The 24,952-nt window shown below is 42.1% G+C and overlaps 1 protein-coding gene across 2 annotated transcripts in view; it reads left to right on the plus strand.

Moving 5' to 3' along the window:
* Positions 1–8,155: 8,155 nt before the first annotated feature.
* The window catches only part of SLC7A1 (solute carrier family 7 member 1), a 50,918-nt gene continuing 34,121 nt past the window's right edge, over positions 8,156–24,952 (plus strand). Inside the window, exon 1 of one of the 2 annotated variants that reach the window (XM_044441353.1) lies at positions 8,156–8,657. Coding sequence is in view for 1 of the 2 variants with exons in the window: in XM_044441352.1 (XP_044297287.1) it covers positions 24,855–24,928 (74 nt within the window). In the remaining variant the exon portion in view is untranslated. Of the gene's footprint in view, positions 8,658–18,651; positions 24,929–24,952 lie in introns of those variants that run through there. The other variant, XM_044441352.1, reaches the window with a different exon arrangement.

Raw genomic sequence — 24,952 nt, forward strand, 5'->3', positions numbered from 1 at the left:
TGTGAAAAGAATCTGCCAAACGAATTTCCTGCTCCCTTGCAGTGCAAGGTTGAATATGGAGCTTGGATCCTCAGGGGCTGCTGGCCCTTCCACCTTGTGGTTGCTGCTTATGGAATGGGATCTGCTTGTTCTTGGACCACACTGCTTGCCTCTGACTCCACTAGAATGACAACCAACTGCTGAGGTGGTAAGAGGTGTGCCAAATTATGCAAAGCGTGGCAAAAGGGAATACTCCCTTTCTCTCACTCTCTAGAACTGTTCAGTGGAGCTGAACAGTGGGACATTCGAGGCAGATAAAAGTGAATACTTCATGTGCTGAAGAAAAAGAAAACAAAAAGGGATAGTCAAATGGCTATGAATGGGAAAAAATAAACTAGCAATGGAAGAAAGCTGTGATAAAACATTGCTTCATCATATATTGGCACATGCAATTTTCTTTTGGTTTGACAGTGCACTGACAGTAGTTGGAGATTTGGATCAAAGATTGCAGTTGATGGCATCCCTGAAGGCCAATTCCACAAACATCTTTTAAAATTAAATTTAATTAAAATACAGATGCATTTATTGTAGCACAACAACAGACTGAAAAAATACATGGATGTAACACATGTGAAAGAAGGTATAGTCCCTAGAGCTTGTAATTTAAATTTATAATTTAAACTAGAATTAATATAATTATTATATATTAATATAAAGGGGTAAGCAACTTCTTGTGCCACACACACATTTGGCAATTTGAGAAACCACCACAAAATGGCTGCAATGGGAGGTGTGATTAATTACAAAGGACATTCAATCTATGCAAAAGGCTTAGTGGGTGAGGTGGGTTCTGATTGAGAACACTTTGCTGCTTTGCCCCACTGTTCTCTGCAGCCCCCAACTGCTGCTTACTGGCCAGAAATTCCCACCAACATCTCTTGGTGGCTGCAGATTGTGCCATGACCGCCCACCATCCCCCTTTCCTAAGAAAGCCTCAGAGCTCCACATGGACTCAGAGAAGGCAGCTGCAGGTCTTCACTCTGTTTTGGAGTGATCCTGGGAGCATGCAAGAGAATTTGTCAATTAGAAGAAAGAAGGGGGGTTAGAATACGTGAGCCCTTCCCAACTGGCTCAAAGAAACTTGATCTGGGTCATATAGGTGTCCGTGGGCACCACATATTCTGCCGCTCTTCAGGTAAGTGCATTTTCCAAAAAGGATAATGAAGAACAAATCACTGACACTCCTTTGTTGATGCAGATTTCCTAGAAACTATGTTTTAAAACAGTATTTTTGAGCCATGGCATGATGTACATGCATAATCATGTTCTTGGAAGCACATCACATCTATTATCTAGGACAATCTATGTTCCATCTGCAGAGCAGGGCCACTTGCAGCAGAGGACCTGTTTCTAGTAGCAGAGAGGCCAAAGTTCCAAAATTTCCAGAAGTTTTGCATAAAGCTTTTATTGACGTGGTAAGAGGTGGGTGGACAGCTGGCTCAGCCATCTGAGTCTAACCGCTGAGCTTAGAGAACCTTGGGGTTTGCACACCTAAGATTCCTGTGACACCAACACAGGATGGCAGAGCACCATAGGATCACAACCTTGAACACCTTGCATAGCTGCTTTTCAGAGCCTTTCCCCATAGTGATGTGCTTTCTTTATTCTTTTAGGTATGAATGCCTTTCTAGAATGAAGGCTAAGCAGTAAGTAGTCTCTGAATTTTTGCCTTGCTATTAATATATAATTAAAATGGGAATCCATTTTCCAGAAGTAAATATTTTTTTAATTACACCTCTGGATAATTTGTTTTCTGAATCAAGTTATCAGCCAATTGACCAAACCCATCAAAACCATCTGTTGAGTGTGTGTCCTGCTGTTGTTTTCCAGCTCTTTGCAATTTCCATCTTGGTAGCTCCTAGCAATAGTCTGATAAGGCCTTTGTGATGAATACTGTCTAATCTAGATGGAAAGAATGGACAGTAATGCCAACCGGAGATTCCCTACTGGTTGATCACTCCAAACATTCTGCACAGTGGCAACCTGGCTCTCCTGCTTTTTACAGGCCAGGGTCAAGATCACATGTAGGAAGGATGTTGGAAAAGGGAAAATACATAGAACATTACAGGCTGTAATTGATTACTTTCTTTGTTGAGGCGCAGGTGTAGTAATTAGAAAAAGGCATTGTGTACCGCAAAGAGGCATACAAGTGAAGGGAAATAGCATTTGATTCACTATTTGGATCTGATTTTGTTTAGCATAGATCTAAAAGTGAGGAAATCCAAATGCAATCAGTTACAAAGGAACCATTAAAGTGACCTTTAAAGCAACAACAAAGACAGCATTAAAACTGTGGACCACCTGAACGACATGATCATGAGTTGTACAAATTCAACTTTAGTGGATAGAGAGACCAAAAAAGGCAAAAAGAATCAAATATGAAAGTTATACTTGGCAGCTTTCAATCTTGTGCCATCATTTGACACTTCATCTCTAAAAGATAATAACTGTGATGGAGGAATGGTTCTATTTTTGTGGAGTGGGAAGATGTGGTGGTGTAGGTGTTGCTTTATTTCTCCATCTTGCTACACTGAAATTTTGCTGTATGCCTGATTCAATAATATAGTCCCTCAGACGAAAGCCATGGCTTCCAAAATGTTAAAGGCACAATCCTATCCAAGGATAGACAGTGCTTATGTAGGAAAAAAGGCCCATGTCTGCTGGAAGTTGTGCCCTTTTCACTGCCTGAACAGGCGTAGGATTGCACCTTTAAGCTCCGTCTAGTTCCTGATTTGGACTGTACCAGCCACATTGATTTCAGATTGTACAGTCCCCAATGCAGCTTGAGTGTCAGGTGCTCCAATTCCCATTGCCCACCACTAGGTGTGCCCTTTATGTCAGGGATAGGAAACCTCCACAGAAAGAGTCAAACGGGGCCTCCCGGGCCATCTAGTCTGACCCCTGGCTCCAGCCAGTTCTGCTCAAGACATGCCTAGCGTGTGCGTGTCCAGCCTACCCCTGAACACCCTCACCAATGGGGCTCCAACCACATCCTGTGGAAGCCCATTCTTTACCCAGACAACTAGCCTGCAGACTTTCCTCCTTTCTGCCCCTTGAGTAGTCAAGAGATGGCTTTTTCCCAGGCTAATTGTGGTGCAGTGTGCAACTGAGGAAGAGGGAAGGGCTGGTGGCTAGGGAGGGAATTGCTAACTCCCCCTCCCCATGCATTTCAACTCCAAATCGCCCTCCACGCTTGCTAGTTAGACTTTTAAAAAGCCTTCCATTGGCTTGCAATTCCTTAAAGCCAAAATGCTTTGTGAGCATTGCGCTGCTTTCTCACTGCTCAGCTCACAGTTCTGCTTCTTGAGCTACATTTGCTCAGCTCACCTTTCTTTTGACCTTGCCCACTTTTTGTTCTGGCCTCACCAGTTCTGGCCAGCAACCCCAGAAAGGAATATGGCCCTTGGCCAAAAAGATTTCCCATGCCTGCTATATGGTACATTATCTATTTTGTGATGTACTTACTGAAATTATCTGCAAAGTTATATTCTACTGTAATCTATCCTTCAGCCAGCTTAGACTCTGAATAGTAAGGTGAATTTTAATATCTTATGAAAGAGAAATTCCAAGCCAACAATAGTCTAGTGGACCGGTAGTAGTTTTCCTTGCAGCCTGATCTTGTACTTGTCAAGCCTGTCTCTTCTCCTTCTCACCTCCAGAACACACCCAAAATGCCACCTTCAAGGTCGTTCTTGTGACCTTGTAACTGCAGCTGGTATGGATTTTTCCATGCAGCTGTAAGGGCAGAGGAAGGACATTCTGAGTTCTGCATGCCAGCTCCAACTGTGAAGTGAATTTTCAAGATTGGAGCTTAGCATCTGAATTCTTCTCTATCCATCCAGCCAGAGTTCAGGGGCCATAGGGTAAGTAAGTAAGTAACCTAAATAATATATATCAAAGAGGAAAATAGAACAATCCTTATTTCATTGTATTTTCTGAATTGTTTTGAACTTGCCAGAGAGTGTTGGCTATTGGGCAATATAGAAATGAAATGAATGATGATTAAAACAGCAGAATTTAGAATTCATAGAAATATGATACTTTAAAATCTTTCACTATGCTGGCTGGGCATGACGGAAGCTACAGCCTAACATTTCTGAAAGGCACCAGGATGGGGAAGGCTGTGGAACAGAGACCTAACATAAGGAATCATGGTCTTGTGTGTCCCTTGCTCATGGGGTTTACTGAACTGACTGTACAATCATCTTGAAAGATGTCCAGGCTTAGCTTTGGCAGTCTCTGCAAAACTACCTGAACAATCCTTGCATTCAGAAATCAATACTCCATAGGTGCTGCAAGTGTACAAGGCAGCCACGCTAAGTACCCTTTTCTTGGAGTAAGCCCCACAGAAAATGAGGGGGGGTGTTGGAGATAACAAGTAGGATTGCACGGCATGATCACTTGCACAGCCCAGGTGCTAATGTCTGATGGTGCTAGCTAATTCTGGTTCTATAGTTCTGCTCCAACTTGCGTAGTGGTTTTCCTTTCTCAAAAGCAATGAAAAGAACTTCCTTCTAATTTCCTGTGTCTGCATAAACCAAACACAAAAGCCCACAGCAAATGCAGGAGCACATGCAATTTAATGCATCTCCCGTCAGCTTTCTATCTGGCATTAAAATATTCCAAAGCAATGTTCTGGAAACCAGGTCTAAAACTCTGTGCATATTTGCACAGAGGAGCAATGCCCCGTGTGACTACTTTTCAGTAAACATGCATCGGATCAGACTCTATGGATAAAATTCTAAACACAGCCACTAAGAGAAAGACACAAACTTAGTAGGACTTTCAACTTAGTTTGCTCTGAAATCCCATACATCATTTCCCCTGGCACTTATGAGACAGACCCCCCCTTTTTTTAAAGAAGCAAGTTTCCCAACGAGCATCCTTCATATGTGCCAGGCTACACTCCCATTATGAGACTTGCAGCCTAACATTGCCTTTAAGCTCATTGAAAGCAAGGGTGGACCACTTCAGGGTCACTAGAGAACCAGCCTGGCATAGCAGTTGAAGAGATGAACTGGGACTCAGGAGGTCTGTGCTCTAATTCCTGCCCCCACCCCCCAAAGTTCACTGGGGTAAGTTTGGCTACCTCACAAAACAGAGATGAGGAGGAAGATTATGTAAGTTGCCTTGGATCCCTTGCAAGAAAATGTTGGTTATAAATATAATAAACATCGAACAAACAAATAAATGCAATTTCTCATGCACACCTCCAGCCTCTTGAGGGATCTAAGGCTGCTGCAAACTTGATCTGGCATTTGGCAGTGACCAAACAATCAGTGGTTTGCCACTGAAATTTGATGGTGCACTGAAATTTGATGGAAGTTTAAGAGGCAACACCTAGCAAGCCAAAAGCATGTCCCTTGTCTGAAATTTGATCTTTCTCGGCCAGCATTGTCATTTGCTACCAAAATATGGCAGCAAACTGCAGATGGTTTTGCTGCTGCCGGGACAAATCCACAATGGTGGGAACTGCAGTGGATGCCAGCCCCTCCTCATACATGGGCTATGGTCTTCATGGTGCTCACCCTGATCTAAAGGATAGATAAATGTACAAAAGGAGACAAAAGGCATGGGTCCAAAGGTCCATCTCTTTCAGCATTGTTTCCCACAGCATCTGAGAGGCTAATCAGATGCCTCCATCATCAGTGATTGAAAGCAATAACCCTCAGCCAATGCTGCTCCCCACCACCTCATATTCAACAGCATAGCTCATCATAAGAGCTTGCCACCATGTCAAAAAGCCAGTCATGTAGGAAAACCAGGGCTTGCAGGGCTGATGAAGGAGGGCTGCTAAGACTTCCCTATTTCCTTTGAATGTCACTGCAATCTTCACAGTAGCCAAAGGGAAAATTCATTTTCATAGCAAGAATTTATTGTACTTTGTTATAATGCAGAGTAGTTTGCTTAGTCCTGCTTAGGACTAAGTTCTGATTAGGCAATGAAGTCCCACTGTGTGTGTTGCTTGCTTTCATATTGTCTTGGATTTATGGCAATCCAAAATATCCTCTTTTAGCTCTCATGAACCCAAGGATGCGCCTTCCTTTATGAAATCCATCTATATTGGCTCTTCTGCTGCCTCCACCACCTTTCATTTTCTGTGGCATTACTGACTTCCCATAATGTGAGTCAGTCTCAATTTCACCATGGTTGCTTTCAGGAAAAGCCCTGGCTTGATTTGATCTTTGTCTTTTGTCTTTTTGTCAGTTCAGGGAACTGAGAGCTGTCTTTTTGTCAGTTCAGGGAACTGAGAGCTGTCTTTTTGTCAGTTCAGGGAACTGAGAGCTGAAGCTCTGTGGGTCGTCTGCCAGAGAATCTCCTGCAGCTGCTCTCTCTCCAGCCAATGTATGAGGCCAGCTTGGTTTCCCCATTGACATGGTGGCCAATAGATGAGGGCAGTCCCAAGGAACTGACAGTACCAGTCCCCTGGTGCAGAGACAGGCTACATACGTGAGAGGATTCACATATTCACACTTGAATTCTTCAGAACATCTCAAGTGGATGAGTCTGAACCTGGTAACTTGTCAATCTTTAATTTATCGATTAAAGAACATCATCTCTTGTCTATTCACCACTTTTTGATATATCAAAAATGAATGGTATTTTCTTTCTTAAATGTACTGGAAAATAGTAACATTTTTTTTGAGAGAGCATGAACTACCATACAATTTAGAAAGGAGAGGGATGCATCCGTGGATTCCTATCAAACATAGACTATGTTTTTAAGCTTCTAGAATTGTTGTTCCTTATTGTCCAATACGTGGATGGTAGAATTAAACCAGCAAAACTATCTTTAGTCCCAGTTTATTTATGCAGGTTGACATCATTTATCTCATGTCACACCATTACATCTGCCTTAAGTTCCTTTAGATTTCAGTGGGCTTACTCTAAGTATGACTAAGCTGGGTCTCATCTGTGTGTATTTTTATTATTTTATCTTGAAACAATATTTTCAGTGGTGTTTACAAACATGCAAGCAAGCAGCGTGGAGCAATAGCTATAGCATTAGTTCAGTTGGCATTAACCCAATGAATAATCTTTATGAAGCACACCATTTAGAACTGGAGATTAAGTATATATTTATATCCTATCACTTTTTCTGCAAGCAACCCAAACGTGGCTTACATAATCCTTTCCCTCTGTGAGGTAGAGTTGGGTCCAAAGTCACTGAATGAATGTTATACCAATTCAACACTCTAACCACCGAGTATAACAATTTTAAACTTTTGTTAAAAAGGGGGATTGTTCCTGCGAAGTCTCAAGTAACTTTAACACTAATTAATTTCAATCTGAATATTAAGTGTGTGTTTTGTTGGAATAATAAGTCTTCAAAAGCCCTCAGTTTTCTCATGGCTTAGTTGTAAGTTGTAAACTACTTTACAGGCGTTAGCATGTCAGGATAAAACGTGGCTATTCACACAGGCATTTAAAACTAGAGATAATGCCTTAGACATTCCTCTGGCATACTTACCTGGGAGTAAATTCACACTGGAGAATGAATTTACTGCACTGTTAACAGTTTCTGTGCTTTTTATGGTGTTTCCATTATTGCTCAATTATATTCTCATTTCCGTATGATCAACTTTATCCTGAACATTGAGGTCACAATTCTATGCCCGTTAGCCAGAAAAAAAATTCTACAGCTCCCAGCATTCCCTAGCTCTCGAATTGAGCCAAGAATTGATGTTGAATGCGGAAAGTTATAGGTGTTTTTGCTCTCTAAACATGCCCAGGATTGCTCCCTGCTGTACTTCTCCACCTCCGTTTCGGGGTACAGGGCATGCTAAGCATTCCACGTACACGGCTCCGCTTCGTCAGCGAGCGACTAAGCAGGGGCAAGGCTCGAGCAAAACTGGCGCACGCCGCGGATCCGGACTGAGCCCCGGCCCCTGCCGTCAACAGGCGACTTCCGCCCCATGGCGCGTCGGTGCCCATCTGTCGCCCGGCGCTGCAGTAGGGCGTCTCTCCACTCTGTCCCTATCAGCAGCAGTGACGCTCGAGCACAACAAAGCTACGCGCTCGCCTTCGCGCCGCAACTGCCTCTGCCCTGCGCTCCGCAGCACCTTTCGGTGGGAAGGTCGCCGGCGGGGAAGCACGAGGGAGGGAGGCCATTTATTCCGCCACTTCAAATGACACTAGCGTATTGCTTTACGCGCGCGTCAGAAGGGCGGGCTTTCTAACGAGCGAACCCAGCAGGTGCCAGAAACGGTAGGAGCACCGGGCCCCGAGCGGAGCCTCATGCAGCGACTCGCCACGCACGCCCCCCATCCTCGCCCTCGCTGCAATAAACCTAACGGAGGTGGAGCCCAGGGAAGAGGATGGGTCGCTGCTTGAGTGACTGCTCGGAGCAGCCATTCTCGCCGCTCCGCCTCCATCGTGCCCGGGGTTGATTTTCATTCACTACAGAGCGCTGAGGGAGGAGCCCCGAAACGAGGTCGTGTGTAGCCCGGGTACTTCTAGCTAGCAGCATTTGCCACATCTCCGCCGCCTCGAGCTCGCGACAGCCGGAAGGCACCCCTTTCCCTTGCTTGGACCATCGTCGCACCGCCTTTCTCTCTCAACCTTTCTGCTGCGCCGCTGTCCCCACTTTCCTCGGAACTTCTCCGGCTTCGGGCAGGGTAAGTAGCTGACTGGGAACAGGCAGGCGGAGCCGTCGCTTTCCGGCTCTGCCCTTTCTTTCTCCTCTGGCCTCCACAGAGTGTGGCGGCTATTAACCTTGCTAGGGTGCTTCGAGCCGGGAGAGCGAAAAGCTTTTTCTGCCCTGGCGAGGGGCCTGAGGAGAAGATGCGGAGGGAGCCACGCGGGCCCGCCTCGCCGGTCCCTTTCCTGGCGCTTTTTCTCCATAACCCAGAGGATGCGCGCGGATTGGGGTGCGGGGTGGGCAAGGGGGAAAGTTCGGCCCGGCCGATTTCTCGAAACGGGGACGCCGGTAGCTCAGCCACATTTCAAAGCCAGGCATCCATTTTGCAGGCGGCGTGCTACATGATGCAATATTTATAGTGGCTGGCATGATGTGGAGGAAGAGAGAGATCAGATGGGGGAACAGGGACGGGATCCGCCGCCCACCTTCCCGAAATCTCCCAAGTGCGAGCCACTGCCGCTTATCTAATTCGACCGTACGGATGGAAGACGTCACTTAAATGGTGCGTTTTCAGTCCACGCGGCGGGTTGGCTTTGTACAGTGAGTCATCACTAAACGCATCAGGCTGTGCCTCCTTTTTCCCCTGCGGTCTCGATTGCTTCACGTTGCTGTTACCCTCAGCCCGACAGTGTCCGTTTTGATAGACGGTGCTTTCGCTTTGGAGGAGGCGCTGGTTTGGGGTATCCGTCTGATGTAGTTGACCTACTACTGGTTAAATCTGAAGCCACGAGCTAGCTATTTATGGTATACTTCTCGTGGTGTCAGCGGATCAAGGGCACAGGGTTTTTTTTTAAACAGATGCTTAGCTCTTCTCTTTATAGGTGTCAGATTCTTTTAATTATTATTATTCGAATGGTGTAACCATACGGACCTTTCTTCTGGCTACTTCCTTTACAATATAAAGAACCGAGCCAGAACACAAGCAGTTGCTATGAAATCCAAGCAAAGGCAGATTTTGTTTGTTTAGTATTTAAAGTTATAAACCTGGTTTCTGTGACCTTCCCCCATCTCATACTTCTAAAGTGCGTGGAAATTTTGAGTGTGCCTGGAATATACAAATCTAATTTGATGCTTAACTTGGAAAGAGAAACTGTTCATGTTTGGACCAGGAAAGAATGGTTATTAAGATATTATTAATCACTCTTGATTGTCTGCATTTTAATTAGCTGTTGTCAATAATACGACCTGCTATTAGCAGAATGAAAAGCTTGCTTCCTTCCTTCCTTCCTTCCTTCCTTCCTTCCTTCCTTCCTAGAAGTTATATATTGTACCTTCAACAATGATGCTTCTGTAACTAAATGATAGGAAAAATAATTCCACAAAATACAACAAACATTCATCTGTTCACCTCCTCTTTTTCCCCAAAAGTGGCTGGTTTGCACTATTGTGTGCTTAGTTTGCACTGAAGTGCTATTGTGAAGTTGGTAGGTGATACACAGTGCTACTCTAGCTTGGAGCGTTGAACTGAAATTCTGAAGTCTTGCTTCTGTCCCATAGCACTCTGCTTCCTAGACCTTCTGTGTCATTAGAGCAACACTAAATCGTGTACCGTAAGTGACATTTAAGTACGTCGACCACTTTCTGTTGGATGATGTTCTTGGCTTCTGAGAAATGGGTTATAAGAGTATCAACTGTGGCTTTACACTAACTCTATAGTGGTCTGTAATGGTCCACCTGACTCATGATTGTGCACATGGAGTAGTCATGGCTCTTTGGGCAAAGGCCTTGGCTAGTCTTGCTGTTCTCTCTCAGTTCTGGCCAGGTCCATTATGCAGCCTATGGTGACCCCATAGTGGCAGCACAAGTTGGGGACTGAGAGGAGCAGCAACTCTTTCTATTGCTGCCAAGTGCATTTCTGTGTCTCTGGACTTTTGTGCCTCTCTTTGCACAGGGAAATGCAAAATGGGAGGGGAGGGGATGAGGTGACAACGACAACACACCCACCAATGGCATCTGCCCCTTGCAGTGCTTGGTGGGAGCAATCCCTCCTCACAGTTGTTTCACCTCTGACTTAAGTGTTCTTGTGCCAGTTCTTAGCACATCAAATTAGAGAGGTGACAAAACTCAGCCAGTGTCTTTCAGAGACAATAACCCAGTTCAGGTGCAAAAAGAAACTATAGTTGGCTGTCACATAAATTACCAAGCTTGACTTTTGGCCTGCTTCCTGTCAAGTGCAGGTGATAAATTTTAAAGCATTGTTCCTGTTCCTGATTAGCAATGAACTTGTGGTTTTGTTTGTCCTCTGTATCCCAACTCTGCAAATGGTGATTTGCTCAAAACATGGTGCAGTTTGCTATCCTGGTGTGTTAGCAGCCAGCCAGACATGGCCAAGGCTGAGGCATGTAGCAACAAACCATAGTGCCAACAATATGAGATGGCATCAGAATTTTGCAATGCCTTGGGTGGTGTCTGTTGAGACAGGAAGAAAGAAGAAACAGACGATGCTGAGGAAGTAGATAAAAGCAGTAAAATTATGATGAATGCGTGAACCAGATCAAATTAATGGAGGCGTTAACTCTGCTTTATTACTTTTGCAATTATATTATTTTTATGATTTATAATTATGGTGTAATTATCTGAAGAGAAGCTCCCTGTTTTATTTGCACTTTTCTTTTGAAGCCTTTTGCCTATTGTCACAGTCTTAGGGTTAATTGCATAGGGCATATAGCAGATGAACCTGTAGGCTATTGAGATTACAGCAGCATCTACATGAGTGGACTCACTTGTGAATAAGCCATGCTGGTTTACTGAACAGCCTATGGTACACTCTATCAGATGATTGGGCTACTGTGGGTTGTTGTCCCTCTTTTTCCTTAGTTCTACAGTCAGCTCTGCTTAGTATCCCAGTGTCCTTTACAGCTCCAGTTGTTACCCCTTTTTGTTTGCCAGCATTTTAAATTTTATTTTTCAGAGCCTTAAAAAAGTGCAAGGGAGGTGATTTTTCGTGAGCCCTGAAAATTTTGTAATTTATTTTTTGTAAGTCCTTTGAATGTGCCCACGTGTGCACTTATGACTCTTTGATAAGTCTAGTTTTGTCTCATGAATTTCCTTGCCTATGTCAGCTGTTGAAGGGAGTGGCGGCATAATCAAGCCACAGTGCATGTAGGTTAATTTATGCGCTGTTGCCTAACTGTAAGTTGAAAAGCACTGGAAATCCGGTATACCAAAAGTAGAGGGAAACACTAGCACACTCCTGGTAAAAACCCTTTCCTTTTTATGCACTGTATTCCTTGAACGTGGTCTAATATATTGCAAGTGGTAATAATGCTCTGGTATTTTGTACTTCTGTGCTGATGAGTAGAAAACTGCCTCTATCATGTGCTGACCTGGCTACCCCTATTGCTGTGCTACTGCATATGGTGGAAGCATATACATTAATTAATGTATACCAGATAACCTAAAATTAATATAGTACAAAATAAAAATACCTTAGCAAGAAAATCAACCAAGCAACAAAACCAACAGCATTTAAAGCATTTATTTTGACTTTGAATTTAGCATAGAATTGGGTCAAGGCTACAGAGGCTATGGGGACATAATTCTCTTTTGGTAATAATAGGACAACAGCCCTTCTGATACTAGAAGACAGGGAACAGCACCTTATCTCTTTTGTGGAGATGGCAGCTGGTTCGCCGTTAACAACGATGCTTTTTGTGTTGAAAGTGATCAAGACAGTAAATGTAGCATATATAGTATGGTTCTGAGCAAAACAGCACTAAGCCATAGCGAGTGTGCATATGTTCTATATTGTAGGAGGAAGAGCAATTGGTCACTGATTTGATGCATATGCTACATTTCTGGATCTCTTGGTCATTTTGGAGAGATGGTACTGCTCTCTTTTTCAACCTGTGGCTTACAAATTCTTTCACAGCAGATGTTTAACTAACTACTTTTGCCAACATCAACAGTTCAATTCAATCTCCACTGACAATTTCAGTAGGTTGTGAGCTTGCCCAAGCTCCATTTCCTTGACCACACTATAAAACTTACATGGGCTAAAATGCTAAAGCATACAATTTCCTGGAAAGGAATAAATATGGAAACCAGTCATATAACTTTATATACAGGTGAGGGCAAAACATATGCTTTGCATGCAAAAGATCCAGGGTTAATCCTGACACTTCTAGCAAGGGTTGGGAAAGACTTCTGTCCGAAATGCTTTCTTATATGCAATCAGGAGCACCCTTCAGCTTGCTCTCTTTTCTTCTGGCTCACTCAGATCTCAGCACAAACTATGGCTTCTGAACTGAACACTAACTAGACGTTAAAACAGTTTAAAAGCCATTTGTATCCATGGTCTTAAACTCTAGATAAGATTAGAATCGGTCTTTTTCAACTAAGTGTAGACAGGGCACTAACTGAGGCTGTTGCTGGAAAGCTAAGTGGGATAAAATTTAGAGTTGGCATTAATGAGTCAAAAATAGCCTATTTCATTAGTGGGGTTTTTTTTTTTGAGCAACCAGGCATGTGATATACTTGTTAAGAGAATTGTACATATAGCAGAAACTCTGTAAGAATCCAGAATAACGCTACCTTTTTGGCATTTTGTGGTTTATATCCTGCCAGTGTGGAAAGGCAGAAACTGTACCAGTTCTTCACTGTTCTGAGAGTTGATCTGGGGTGAGATGATGGGAAGAGGTTTGGGTCCTGCTTTGAGAATTGCTGGATTATTCGGAACATAGGAAGCTGTCTTGTGCCGAGTCAGACCACTGGGTCCACACCTGGCTTGCTACTGTTGACACAATTGGCAATGGCTCTCCATTTTGCTCTGGGAACACAAACCAACCCTAAATGGCGCCAGCCACCTCTATGGTTTAAGATGGACAGATATAACATTTTTATGCCGCCCCATTTGCCGAAGCCTCGGGGCGGCTTACAACAATAAATTAAATAATAATCATCATAAATTAAAAATATAAACATTAGGATAAAATACAAACATACAATATAAAATAAGCCGCCCTGGCCAGATAAAATTCAATAATATTAACATTTAAAATGCCGCTTAAATAAAAAGGTCTTCGCCTGGCGCCGAAAAACAAATAACTTGGGGTGGGGATGGGGAGATGGCTGAGATCTTGGTTGCCACCCAACGTGGAGTTCACGATCCAAGTCAAAATTTTAATGAAATGTTTGTTCATGACCCAATTTGTAATTGAACCAAGGCATTTGTGAGCCGAGATACCACAAATGCCTTGGTTCACAAACAAATCGGGTCATGAACAAAAATTGGATTACAGTGTCATCTCCCACCGGCTTGCACAAAACCCTGTTTCATACAATTGCTTTCTGGCTTGGTATCTTCTGGCTCTAGGTAGCTTTCAATCCTGTGTCTCTCTGAAGTTGGTGAAGGTGTGGTTGCTTCATACTTCCTTCCTGAGCCCTGTCCAGAGTTTTATTTATAATTCTTAAAATCTTGTAATTCAAGAAAGGCAGAATCTCTTGAGTACCACAGGCTGCAATAAAAAAAGAGAAGCTGCCATTTACATAGGAGCCTTTTTGACTTGCGGAGGGGAAGGAGTTTAATAGTACAGCATCTGCTGCACCTGCAGGAGGTTCTGGGGTCAATCTTTGACATTTCCGAGTAGGGCTGAGGAAGATACTTATCTGAGAACTTGGAGAGCAATTGTGAGTCCTACTGGGCCAATGATCCATCTAACTCGTTACAAAAATTATTGGCATGTATGAAAAGAATGTTCACAGCACATTTTGTAGCACGTTTTGCAAGCTTTAACAAGTTGGTCACTTTGTAGGCCAGGGTGACTGAACCTCTTTCAGCCTGAGGGCCAGAGTCAGTTTTAGAGAAACTTAGCGGGATGCATTCCAGTGGTGGATGTAACTGAAGCCAAAAACACCAGGAACACATATTTTAGCATAACCATCTTAATTCTAGAAACTTAATCTTAGGAAAGGCAGTCTGAAAAACTCCCAAAGATCAGCAGTTGCAGTAGAGGGCATGGGGCAAGGAAAGGAGGTGTGGCAGTCCTGGGCAGCTTAAATCTGCTTTGTTGATAACAAATTTCCCATTAGCTAGTAAAGCCAGCCAGACTTAGCATACACCCATATTAAAGAACCTGTTCCTAAATCCACATGGTAATAGCAGGCATCCATCCATAGGATGATCATCATATCCAGCTTAACACACATCAGACAGAAGAAACCGTCCCCTGTTTCTTCCCCTTTTCAGCTCAGGGCTGAAAGAGCACAGTATAAAGGCACAGTGCTGTCTCTGCCTGGATTCCTGAAGGCGGCATCAAACGACTCCTCTTTGGCATTGAGGCAATCCATAGACCTTTGCCTCCAGTGCCAAACTGGAGTTAGGAGGCAGTGGCTTATCACAGCTGTGCACATGCACCCAGCCTGTGCAGAGTCAAAACCTTCCTGGGCTTCAGCCAGGTGCTGGGGTTGGGTGTGGTATGGTTCATCCCCCTCTTTTGTTCTGTGTTTGGAGAAAACCTCAGGCTCATCTTGCATACCAGAGCTGGTTCCCAGCATGCCATGGCAGGAGCAGTGTGCTAGAATGTTGACCCTGTTCTAATATTATAGCATGTATATAGCACTTCTGGGGGTTTGGTCTTTGGTTTTGGAATAAAGGTCCTTCCGTTGGCTTTGTCAGAGTGTTTGTGTGACCAGCCCATTTGACTACATTTCAAAGAGTTTTGTAACCTGCTTTTTAAAACAGTTCCCTGGTATTTATCCTCTTTTTTTAAAAAAAGATTGTTATGCAGACTGTCGTCCATCTATGAAGTGTGGTATACTCCTTTCTTTTGTAATCATATTGCCTGGTTGATTCTGCCAGTTAAGTCACATTGCAAGAGATGCTTGTGGAACTGGCATTCTTGTTTCCATGGTGATCAGCATGGCCCAATTTTTCAGGCTGCCTACCCCTCTGCTAGAACTTCAGACCGTGACATAATCTTCATTGAGGTGGCAAAACTTTTCAGACGTCAGGCAGGGTTCATGATTGAATATTACCCTATACGAAGCCCTTCCACATAGAAAATTATGCTGGGGAGCCATTTTAGCTTCCTTAGCATTTTTCTTGCCATACTGTTTTTCTATGTTTGGGAAACTTTCGGGAAACATTCATTCAATCTTTCTAGCACTGCCTGCAGTGTGAAATGGTACAAGTTGGACTTAGGTTTACCTGCACTGCAAGAACTGGGCCTCAGTCACAGTGTCTTTGGATATTGCTGTATTGGAACAGGTAAGTGTTGATTATTGCCCCAATTTTACAGAACTGGGGTTATAGTCTATAGAATTTTCTTCAGGGTTCTTCCATTTGGATCACCATGACTTGTGTGTGGTTGCCCTCAGCAAGTGCAGTGAGCCCCATTCTCCCTCTTGACGCCAAAACTCTATGTAAGTTTGTGTATCTGAATCTGAATGCAACGTTCACACAATTACGTGCTACTCCAGAAGGCCTTGAAAAAGCCCAGAGGAACTCTGCAGACAATCCTCACCCCATTCCCAGATCCAGGATAGGGAGAAATGCTGAGGGTTCGGTCATGGTTTCTGAGGGGTGTGGAGCACCTTGGAGGTGAAAAGTTAAACCAGCGTGCTCACTCTAGTGATGTGAATTTTCGAGAAATTTTTGAAGCTAGGGCATTTTTTCCCTAAATCCCTCTCCCAATGTTTTGTCAAAAATTAACTATATACAATACATGTTTTTTCATCAACCTTACACTTGTGTTACTGCTTTAATAACATAAAATGTATCATTCATAAATTAGTTTTATTTACTGTTAAGTGTACTTACCTTGTTTTTTGTCATCTGAGAAGCAGGAAAAAATAACCATTGAAAACTGAAATCGTAAACAAAAGAAAGGGTATTATTTGAGCAGAATAAGTCACATGGAGTTAATTAAGGATTCACAGCCTATTTGGATATCAAATTTGAACTTTATAGCAACATTGTGCTTTTTAATGTGTTGGCATGATATATTCATTATAGCATAATAAATGGATAAAATTAGTTACTTTCAAACAATAAACATATCCTTAAATCCTAGCATCACATGTTTCTAATCAGAGAAAGTTTCTAAAATATTATTTTGGATTTATGCATAAAAATCTTTATGTGAATTATTTTAAGTAAACAAAACCTTTATTTAAAAAGCAATATACTCAATCTGGGAAATAATGTGTTTCATACGAATTTCTCCCAAATTTTCAGTTTTTCTATTGATAAAATGGGGGGTGAATGTTATCAGTGGTGGGGGGAATGAACCTTCCCTTTAAGCGTTCCTGCTCATTCTCCTCCAGTCTTTATTTCAACCTGAAGTGGGGAAAAGGGTTGTTTCTGACCTTGCATTGCACTGTAGGAGCATGCGTTGTAGGTTTGGGGGCAAAACCCTGCCCTTTGGCAGTGTTGGGGTATCAGAGTTCTAGTGACCATAAATCTGCTTATACTAGCCACCTAGCCCCCCCCCCCCCCCCCCTCTCAAACAGTACAGTTGAAAATGAACCATATTCATTTGAATATTTTCCCCCACTTTACAAAAGTTCTTCCTCACCTCTTTTTGGACAGGAACTGAAGCATGCCTATGACACACATGTGCATATGCCCTTTGCCAGCATTATTTATTTTCCCTCTTTTGAATGTACAATGTAAGTTCTTTGTAGGTCTCTGGTCTTTTTGTGGGGAGTTGTTATGAAATTGCCAAATTCCATATATGTTTGATAGTTCTGTATAAATACAAGAGAAGATGGTGAAAAAAGAAAGAGTGGGATAGGTGGGGGAGAGAGAAGTCTTGCTGTGCCAGAGTTCTAAGAAAGAATTTGAAAATTGGTGGGGTGTGGGATCTTTGTTTTGAATCCCTTTCTCTGTCAAGTGTGCGGATATATATTCTTACTATATCAAGGAAACAGGCTGTACAGGAGCTCCTGTTGCTAGAAAATCTGAACATTTTATTTTGCCTGAAAATTCTTTCCATTTCGACCAAGCTCTTTGAATCAATTGCGCAGATTGTGCCTTTCCTTTTTTTGTTTTTAAATGGCACTTAAGTAAAGTGAAACCACCTCTGAAGCTTTACAGACAACAGCCTTATTCAACTGCACAATTTTGGCTAAGCATCATCTGTTCTGTGTACTGAATGTGGCAGGGACCTTATTGAGATTCTACTCTCCTGCGATGGTGTAAAGAACATATTCTGAAAAAGGGTTACACCAGAGCTGCTCAGCCAATCTTACCTGTGGGCTCTTGTTTGGGCTGTCCACCAGAATGGTTTTCCACAGAAATGTTACAAATTAGTGGCCTCAGATTATATCTCCTCCAGGATAAAATCTAGTCAAGAGTGTGGAAAATAACAGGCAAACATTAAGGTAGTTGCAAAAGAATTTATATTCTGAGACAACATCAGTTGGACAAGAATAAGAAGCATCGAGTTGTCATATGACATGATAGTACATGGTGGAACTCTGCAGGGACATGATGACTGTGATGGTGAAGATCAACAGATCAAAATACTAATATAGCAAAGGAAATACACAGAATTATCTTGGGAATGGTAAAAGTGTTGTGACTTGTGTTGATGGCAAAGGAAGGCTAAGTTGCAAAAGTAAAATTAAAAAGTGCACCCATAGAAGCAGAGATACTGTGTGTCAAGAGGCTTATTTTTCTGCCATCTCCTATACAAATTGAGGATCTACGCATACATTGAGCTGGTGACTACAAATTTTAGTGTTTTTATACTGTTCTGATTGTTATCTCAACTGAAATTTACTTTTCCAATTTTTAAAAGTTCAACCTCAACCTTATTTTTACTGCACTAGTGGTCGCAACATCAATTGAACTAGAATAAGAAGCACTGGATTGTTCACATGACATGATAGTACATGGTAGTAAATAGCCGTCTTTATTTTCCTTTTGGCGTCAGGCAAAGACATACCTTTTTAGGATTTTTTAAACACTTAGCCCTGAATACTGTGGCCCTTTTTATATTGCTTTTATAGATGTTTTAATAAGTTTTTAAAGGTGTTTTATTTTGTTTTAATATGTTTGTGTACTGTGAGCCGCATAGGAAGGCCTTGGCAGTTATAGACAGCCTATAAATACACATATAAATAAATATTTCAGAATAGGTAGTGTGAAAATAATACCCTCTGTTGCTTATGAATCAGTTTATTTTGTATCTGCTTTCCTGATAGTTACCAGTACATTTTCTGCCTATGTGAGAATTAAAACTTGTTTTGCCTTGCCATGCCTTCCCTTTAATTATTTGATAGCAGATAATATTCTTTCCAAGTATAGCATTTGAAAAACTTTTGATCCTTTTGTATAGGAAGTGGAAATGCCATTTTTTGCAGGAGTATATGCAATCCTCTGCAAGAGCCTTTGAAACCAGGGTATGTAGCATCTTCAAGAGATTCATGCTTGTTTTTGTTATTTTACTGCATAAATATTGCATATGTAGTTGCAACTGACAGGTGCGATTCTTTGCAGAAAAGAATGATAAATGAGCTATTGCCATGAAAATTTGTGAAACTGTTATTATTTTTCACTTGGTTATTGTAGGATTCCCCCCCCCACCTGTTTAATTATTTTGCTGGGAAAATAGCTGTTAGGCTAGTGGTATTAAGTATATCGCATTTTCATTAGTGGCAGGTGCTGGCGCATTGCACAGGTCAGAGTTCTTATTAAAATACATGGTAACTGGAGGAGCTCAGTATGTACCTTGAAAGAAAACTGCTGATATTTCTTAGTGATGTGCAGGTGGTTAAGTGTGTGGGTGCTGCTACCATGGCAATGCTTTCTATTGCCAAAGTGTTGATATTCTTGCTTACTGGAAACTGTTAAAAGGCGAGGTACTCAAGACATGCAATCTCTTCTTGTCTGGCAGCACTGAAGGAAATAAACCTTCTGTTTAAGTGATGATGCAATTGGAGTGGTTTGTTGCAAGTTCTGCGGAGCTGGGAGGTATTTGGAGAAGAATGCGGTTAGAAACTGTAGGCTTAACTCCACAGTGGGAAAAATGAATGCTGGGCCTTCTGGCTGGGCAGAGTAGCAGAGGCAAACATACCCATTGGCTTAGAACACAATAGCATCACTTGTAGTGTCTTTGAACATGGTGAAAGTATTTCAAGGAATGTCAAAAGGTATGTTGCGTGTGTGTAGCCTGCAAGGATCAAATCTGCAAGTGCTGTTAAATAAGCAGCACACTGCAGAGAGATCTCACATCGGTTGGCTTCTAGGTTTCTTAAAATCACTTTTCTGACTCACAAGTTTTAGGAAGGCTAAATTGATGTAAATTAAACAAGAAAAAGACCTATAGAAACAGCAGTGGAACAGCTAGGAGAATAGAAAGAACTTTTTAAAAGAACAGAGTAGTGCATAAGGTTTAATCCTGGTCTATAAATGGTGGTTTAATCCTGGTCTATAAATGGCAGTTAAGACTATACATATAGGTTAATCCTATACATACTTACCTGGGAGTAGGTCTGATTAAACTCAGTGGTGCTTATTTCTGAGTAAAAATGTATGGTATTTTCAATGTGAATGTTTAGTATGCCAGTATTAGAGATGTGAAAGCCTGGGAAAAAACTGAAAAATTGGGAAAAAACATTTTAACTTAATTTTTATGAAAAACAAAACAACTTATTTTGGGGAGAGGGAATGGAAACAGTTTCTCAGTTCTTGTTCCCATCTTCCTGAGCCTTCACATCTCTAGCCAGAATTGAAGTGCTGAAGCTCATATGCAAGGGAAGAAGGGAATGGGAAGGATAAAGTGTGTGTGGGAGGATTCTCAGCTTGTCTTCAGACCAATGGAAGTTATTATTTGTTTATTATTTGAAATATTTATATACCACCATTAACTAAATTAAGTCCAGAACAGTTTACAAGATTGTATGATAAACAAAATAAAAGTGAAAGAAAATGCAGTCAGCAGATACAAGTAAATCAGTTAGTGAGATTTTAAAATGCATACATATCGGTTTATTGGCCATGGTCACTGAACTGCTCTGCCACCCTGACCATGTCTCCTCAGAAGAAAGCCCTATTGAGTTCAATGGGGCTTGCTCTCAGGGAAGCTGGTGCAGGATTACACCTTTAAGCAACATGTATTTGCTTTTTTGCTGCATCCATTGCCTGCAATCTAATTCTATGACCTCTTTTCTCTAGCATTCTTATTCAGGCCTGGGCAACATAAGGCTGGAGGACAGATTTTGGCTCTCTCTCTGATTATTCACACTCCCTGCTGAAATACCAGATACCTTTTGTTTGCAAACATTCTTAAAATACGAAGCAGAACTTCCTGTTGGCAGAAGACATGCTGATTCTTACTTGAAAGGGCTGTTCATCTGTGTCCAATGAAGCTTTGAATCATGCTTTCCACCAATTTACCTGAAGCAGAAGTTATTTCCTCTGTCTCCTTTTTAAAAAGAATGGAGATACAGTGGCCATGTTGCAATCCTCCAGAAGATAAGCACTACCATTCTCTTACTACTGATTTAGGGGTGGATCTGCAACTGACATTGAGCAATTTGCTGACACCCATCTAGACTTTTAAATCCAAACTAGGAATGTGGCAACTCACAGAGGCTGCATTTGGTGGTGTCATGTGAATGAGCATGGTTGAGGTTCCAGCTTTCATGATCCTCTTTCCTTCTGCATGGCTGAGAGGAACTTGGAAGTTTCTGCTTTGTTTTCACTTATACCATCTGGTTTGTATTATACCAACTTGAAAGCATGGTTTCAAGTTGGCTTGTTTCAAAGTTGGTTGGTTCAGATAATGACAAACGGCAGTTAATCAAAGCAGAACTGTCCAAGCTCCTCTCAGTCACATGGAAAGGGGAGAGAGTGAATGGACCTGCATGAATTTAGCATGATATCCAAACATGTCCATGCTTATCCACTGCCCAACATCGGCATCTATATCTGGCTTACAGGGACCAGTTGAGGTTGTTCAGTTCACATGGGCAGCCTCCTGGGAGGAATGCATTTATTTATCTAAATTATTGTTTATTGTATTTTCTTAAGATATTTGAAGGTTTACTTTTTTAGGGAGTAACATTCACAAGACAGCATACACAATCGAACTAGGAAACACTGAGAAACATTCATTATAAAGTCCCAAAAATACTGAGCAGCTGATTAGAAAGTCTTCAGGACACATTTGAAGACAGCTGCAGTTCCAGGTGATGTGCTTGGGAATGAAAGTGTTTGTAAAAGGATGCGTTAACTGCGCCTTCCGAAGACCAGCCAGGTCAGGGCAGGAGGGGTATGTGTGTATGTTTTTGTACATTTTTCTTTTCCAGTTTTTCCCTGGATTTCCGGGAGGGGGGTATTTATGCCATATTCAGGTTGTGTGTGTATGTAGGTGACCCTGAGGCAAACAAAGGAGCCATTTCCAGGGCTAAGGCAATCTTTGCCTGTCAGTGGCATATTTCCACCTGCTGCTCATTCTGCAGACATATAAAGGGTTTCCCCCTCCCTCCTACAGAGTTCTTCCCCATTGAGGGGGGTACCACGTGTCCTAACCCCTCGAAACCAGGGGCTCTTGGCGTTAGGTAATCTGTCCGTCTCTGTCTCTCCCCACCCCACCCCATTCCATTTTTAAACCTCAAATTGCAAACAGTACCAAAACACTAATTAGGGAAAAGGAGCCTGGAATAGGTAAGTCTGAACAGTAGGGGCCATGGATAATTTAGTTGTTAGGGTGAGTGGAGATTTCATAAGTGGGGAGTTGCCACCAAGAAGTCCTCGTTCGTAGATCCTGCCTGTCTAATTAACCTTCCCCTATGAACAATCAAGCAGGTGCCCTGTGGCTGGTCTTAACATGGGGGCAAGTTCTTGTGGGTCAAGGCAACCCTTTAGATAGTCTGGCTTCATTAAATATGATAGAACAGGTTGAGCTTATACTCATCTTCTTGGGAACATGTGAAACAGTCAAGCCATTATGCCTTCAGGATTCAACTAAGAGGCATGCTTACAAAGAAAAGATATCAAACATGTGTGAGGGAAATAGCTGATCCCCCTTTATGCAGAAACAATTTGTTTACAACAAGCACTTTTCAAAGAAACCAAGTTTTTGTTCTAGATTCATGTGATCATCAGGGAAAGAAGCCACAGTGGTTTTCTCCTCACCCCCATAGCAGTCATATGATTTGCCTATTACTTCCACAGTGCATGGGTTGCCACGTTCCCAAACCTAGCAAGATGTGCAGCAGGAGCGGCTTGCTGTTGCAGGAGTGGCTTCCAAGCCACCACGGAATGCTTGGTTGGAAGCCACCCCAGTGCATACCTTGCCAGGTTTAGATGACAAGGGAAGCTGTATCCCACTAGGGTCACTAGGCAGATGGTGCAGTGCTGTGGGGGAAGCAGTGAGACGCCACCATGACTTCTTTTCCACTGTGATCATGGGAACCTGTCAATTTTTTGCCCTCACTCGCTCCCTTCTGACAATTGAAAATGGAGGAAGCTAATGTGGAGGAAGGTTAGCAACCAGTGCTTTCATCCTATTTGAGAAATCTACATCCAGCAAAAGGATTTATTTTTAGTGAAGGTCAGATTCCTTCCCCATCTCATCTGCTGTTGCTGGAATAGAAGCTGAAAAAATAGGAGTTTGTGTTCATTGATTTGGATTTAGCAGTACTGTGCAGTTTTAATCCACAAGCTTAAACTGTGTTACCTAAGAAAGAATTCAGGCTAGGAACTGAAAGTTTCCGGTGGCCTTTCCTGATATTTCTATTTGATATCTGTAAAGAAGAAGTGCAAATGTAATTTAGATCTTGCAAGATGAAAAATGGAATTATGAATTAAATTTTTGCATACTTATATATTTAATATCTTTTGACTATGCATGGGGAGGGTAGAAAGGCTATGTCAGACACTGTATCATCACCTTGCCCTCTATAAATCCTTTTCAGCATCTCCTCCTCCTTTGCCCTCACTTCTGAGATTTTGCATAGGTTGGAAAGGCAATTTAGAAATTTTTGAATAGTATTATAATTTTCTCATAAATTCAGTTAGAGTTTTGGATTCGGATTCAGGAAATCCAGGTTCTAGTCCACACTCAGCTGTGAAGTTCACTGGGTGACTTTGGATCAGTCACTGCCTCTTAGCCCAACTTATTTTATAAGATTGTCAGAATAAAATGGAGAGGAGGAGAGAAAAAAAATTAGAAACATAGATTTGACTGTATCTATTATACATAAACTTCATCAAAAACAGGCCAAATATCCATATATGTGTCCATTTGAGAGTGGTGTCTGTATACCACCTTTTCGAAAGTTAAAAGTGCTTTTGGGTCCTCAATCCATTGCATTGTAGGAGCTTGCAGTGTTGTAATATTAATTTTTTAGCTTTCAAAAGTGCACGGGAAATCCATTGATGTTGATCATGCATTAACTTCCAAGAAGCTGGTAGATTTTATCTTTTCCCTTTTTATGGTTTTGTCTTGCAGACATGTTTAATAAAAATAAATTAAAAATGGAGAGGAGGAGGGTGATGTATAACACCTTGGGATCCTTACAAGAGGCAGGCAGGACATAAAATAGGAGTTGCTGTTAAGAAAGCAAGCTGAGCTTCTGATGAATCTGAATCGTGTGCCAAAAATGAAACATTAAAGCATGTGCAGCACAGTCTGATTGCTGCAAGCACACAGTGTACTTTTAATTGGCTTAGGGGTGCTGTGTGCACTCCTCTGCTCCAGGTTGTAGCTTCTTGCAGGACGTATGTTTGTTACTGAACATCACAAGTTGTTTGACCCCGACGTAGATCACTTACTGAAAGACAAGGATCTCCGTTCTTTATGGATTTAGGTGCCACGTTGTAGGCAAGCTGCCCAGGACTTTCCAGAAGTATGGCTGGTAATTACTTGGCCAAAAGCATGTTTCTCCATGTAATGGAAACTAAAAGATCAGTGCTGTTTTGTTGATAGTTATAAATACTCATAATTTCTCGTTATAGTAGTTGCATGGCTTATTGTTCTGTATTTATAATTCTTGAGAAGTAAGAAGTACATTTTCCCTGTTTCCAAACACCCTTACACAGAAAAATAAGCTTAGACTGGAATGATAAGCACATTTATCTGGGAGAAAGTCCTGCTGAATTTGATGGGGCTGGCTGCTGAATATAAATACATAGGGGTTTGCACTGCATTTGTAAGCATATCATGAATCCTGTTTTGGTGTAAAGAGTCTGCAATTGGTGCAAAGAGTCTGCCCCAGCTTGATGCACTCCAGAGGTGTTGAAGAGCAATTTCCAGCATCCTCTAGCCGGGCTGCAACATGTGTGGAAGGTTCCAGGTAGGGGAAGACTGAAGCATAATT

The sequence above is a fragment of the Varanus komodoensis genome, unplaced genomic scaffold (genome assembly GCF_004798865.1).
Source record: "Varanus komodoensis strain SLA01 unplaced genomic scaffold, ASM479886v1 scaffold4, whole genome shotgun sequence".
Taxonomy (NCBI): Eukaryota; Metazoa; Chordata; class Lepidosauria; order Squamata; family Varanidae; genus Varanus; species Varanus komodoensis.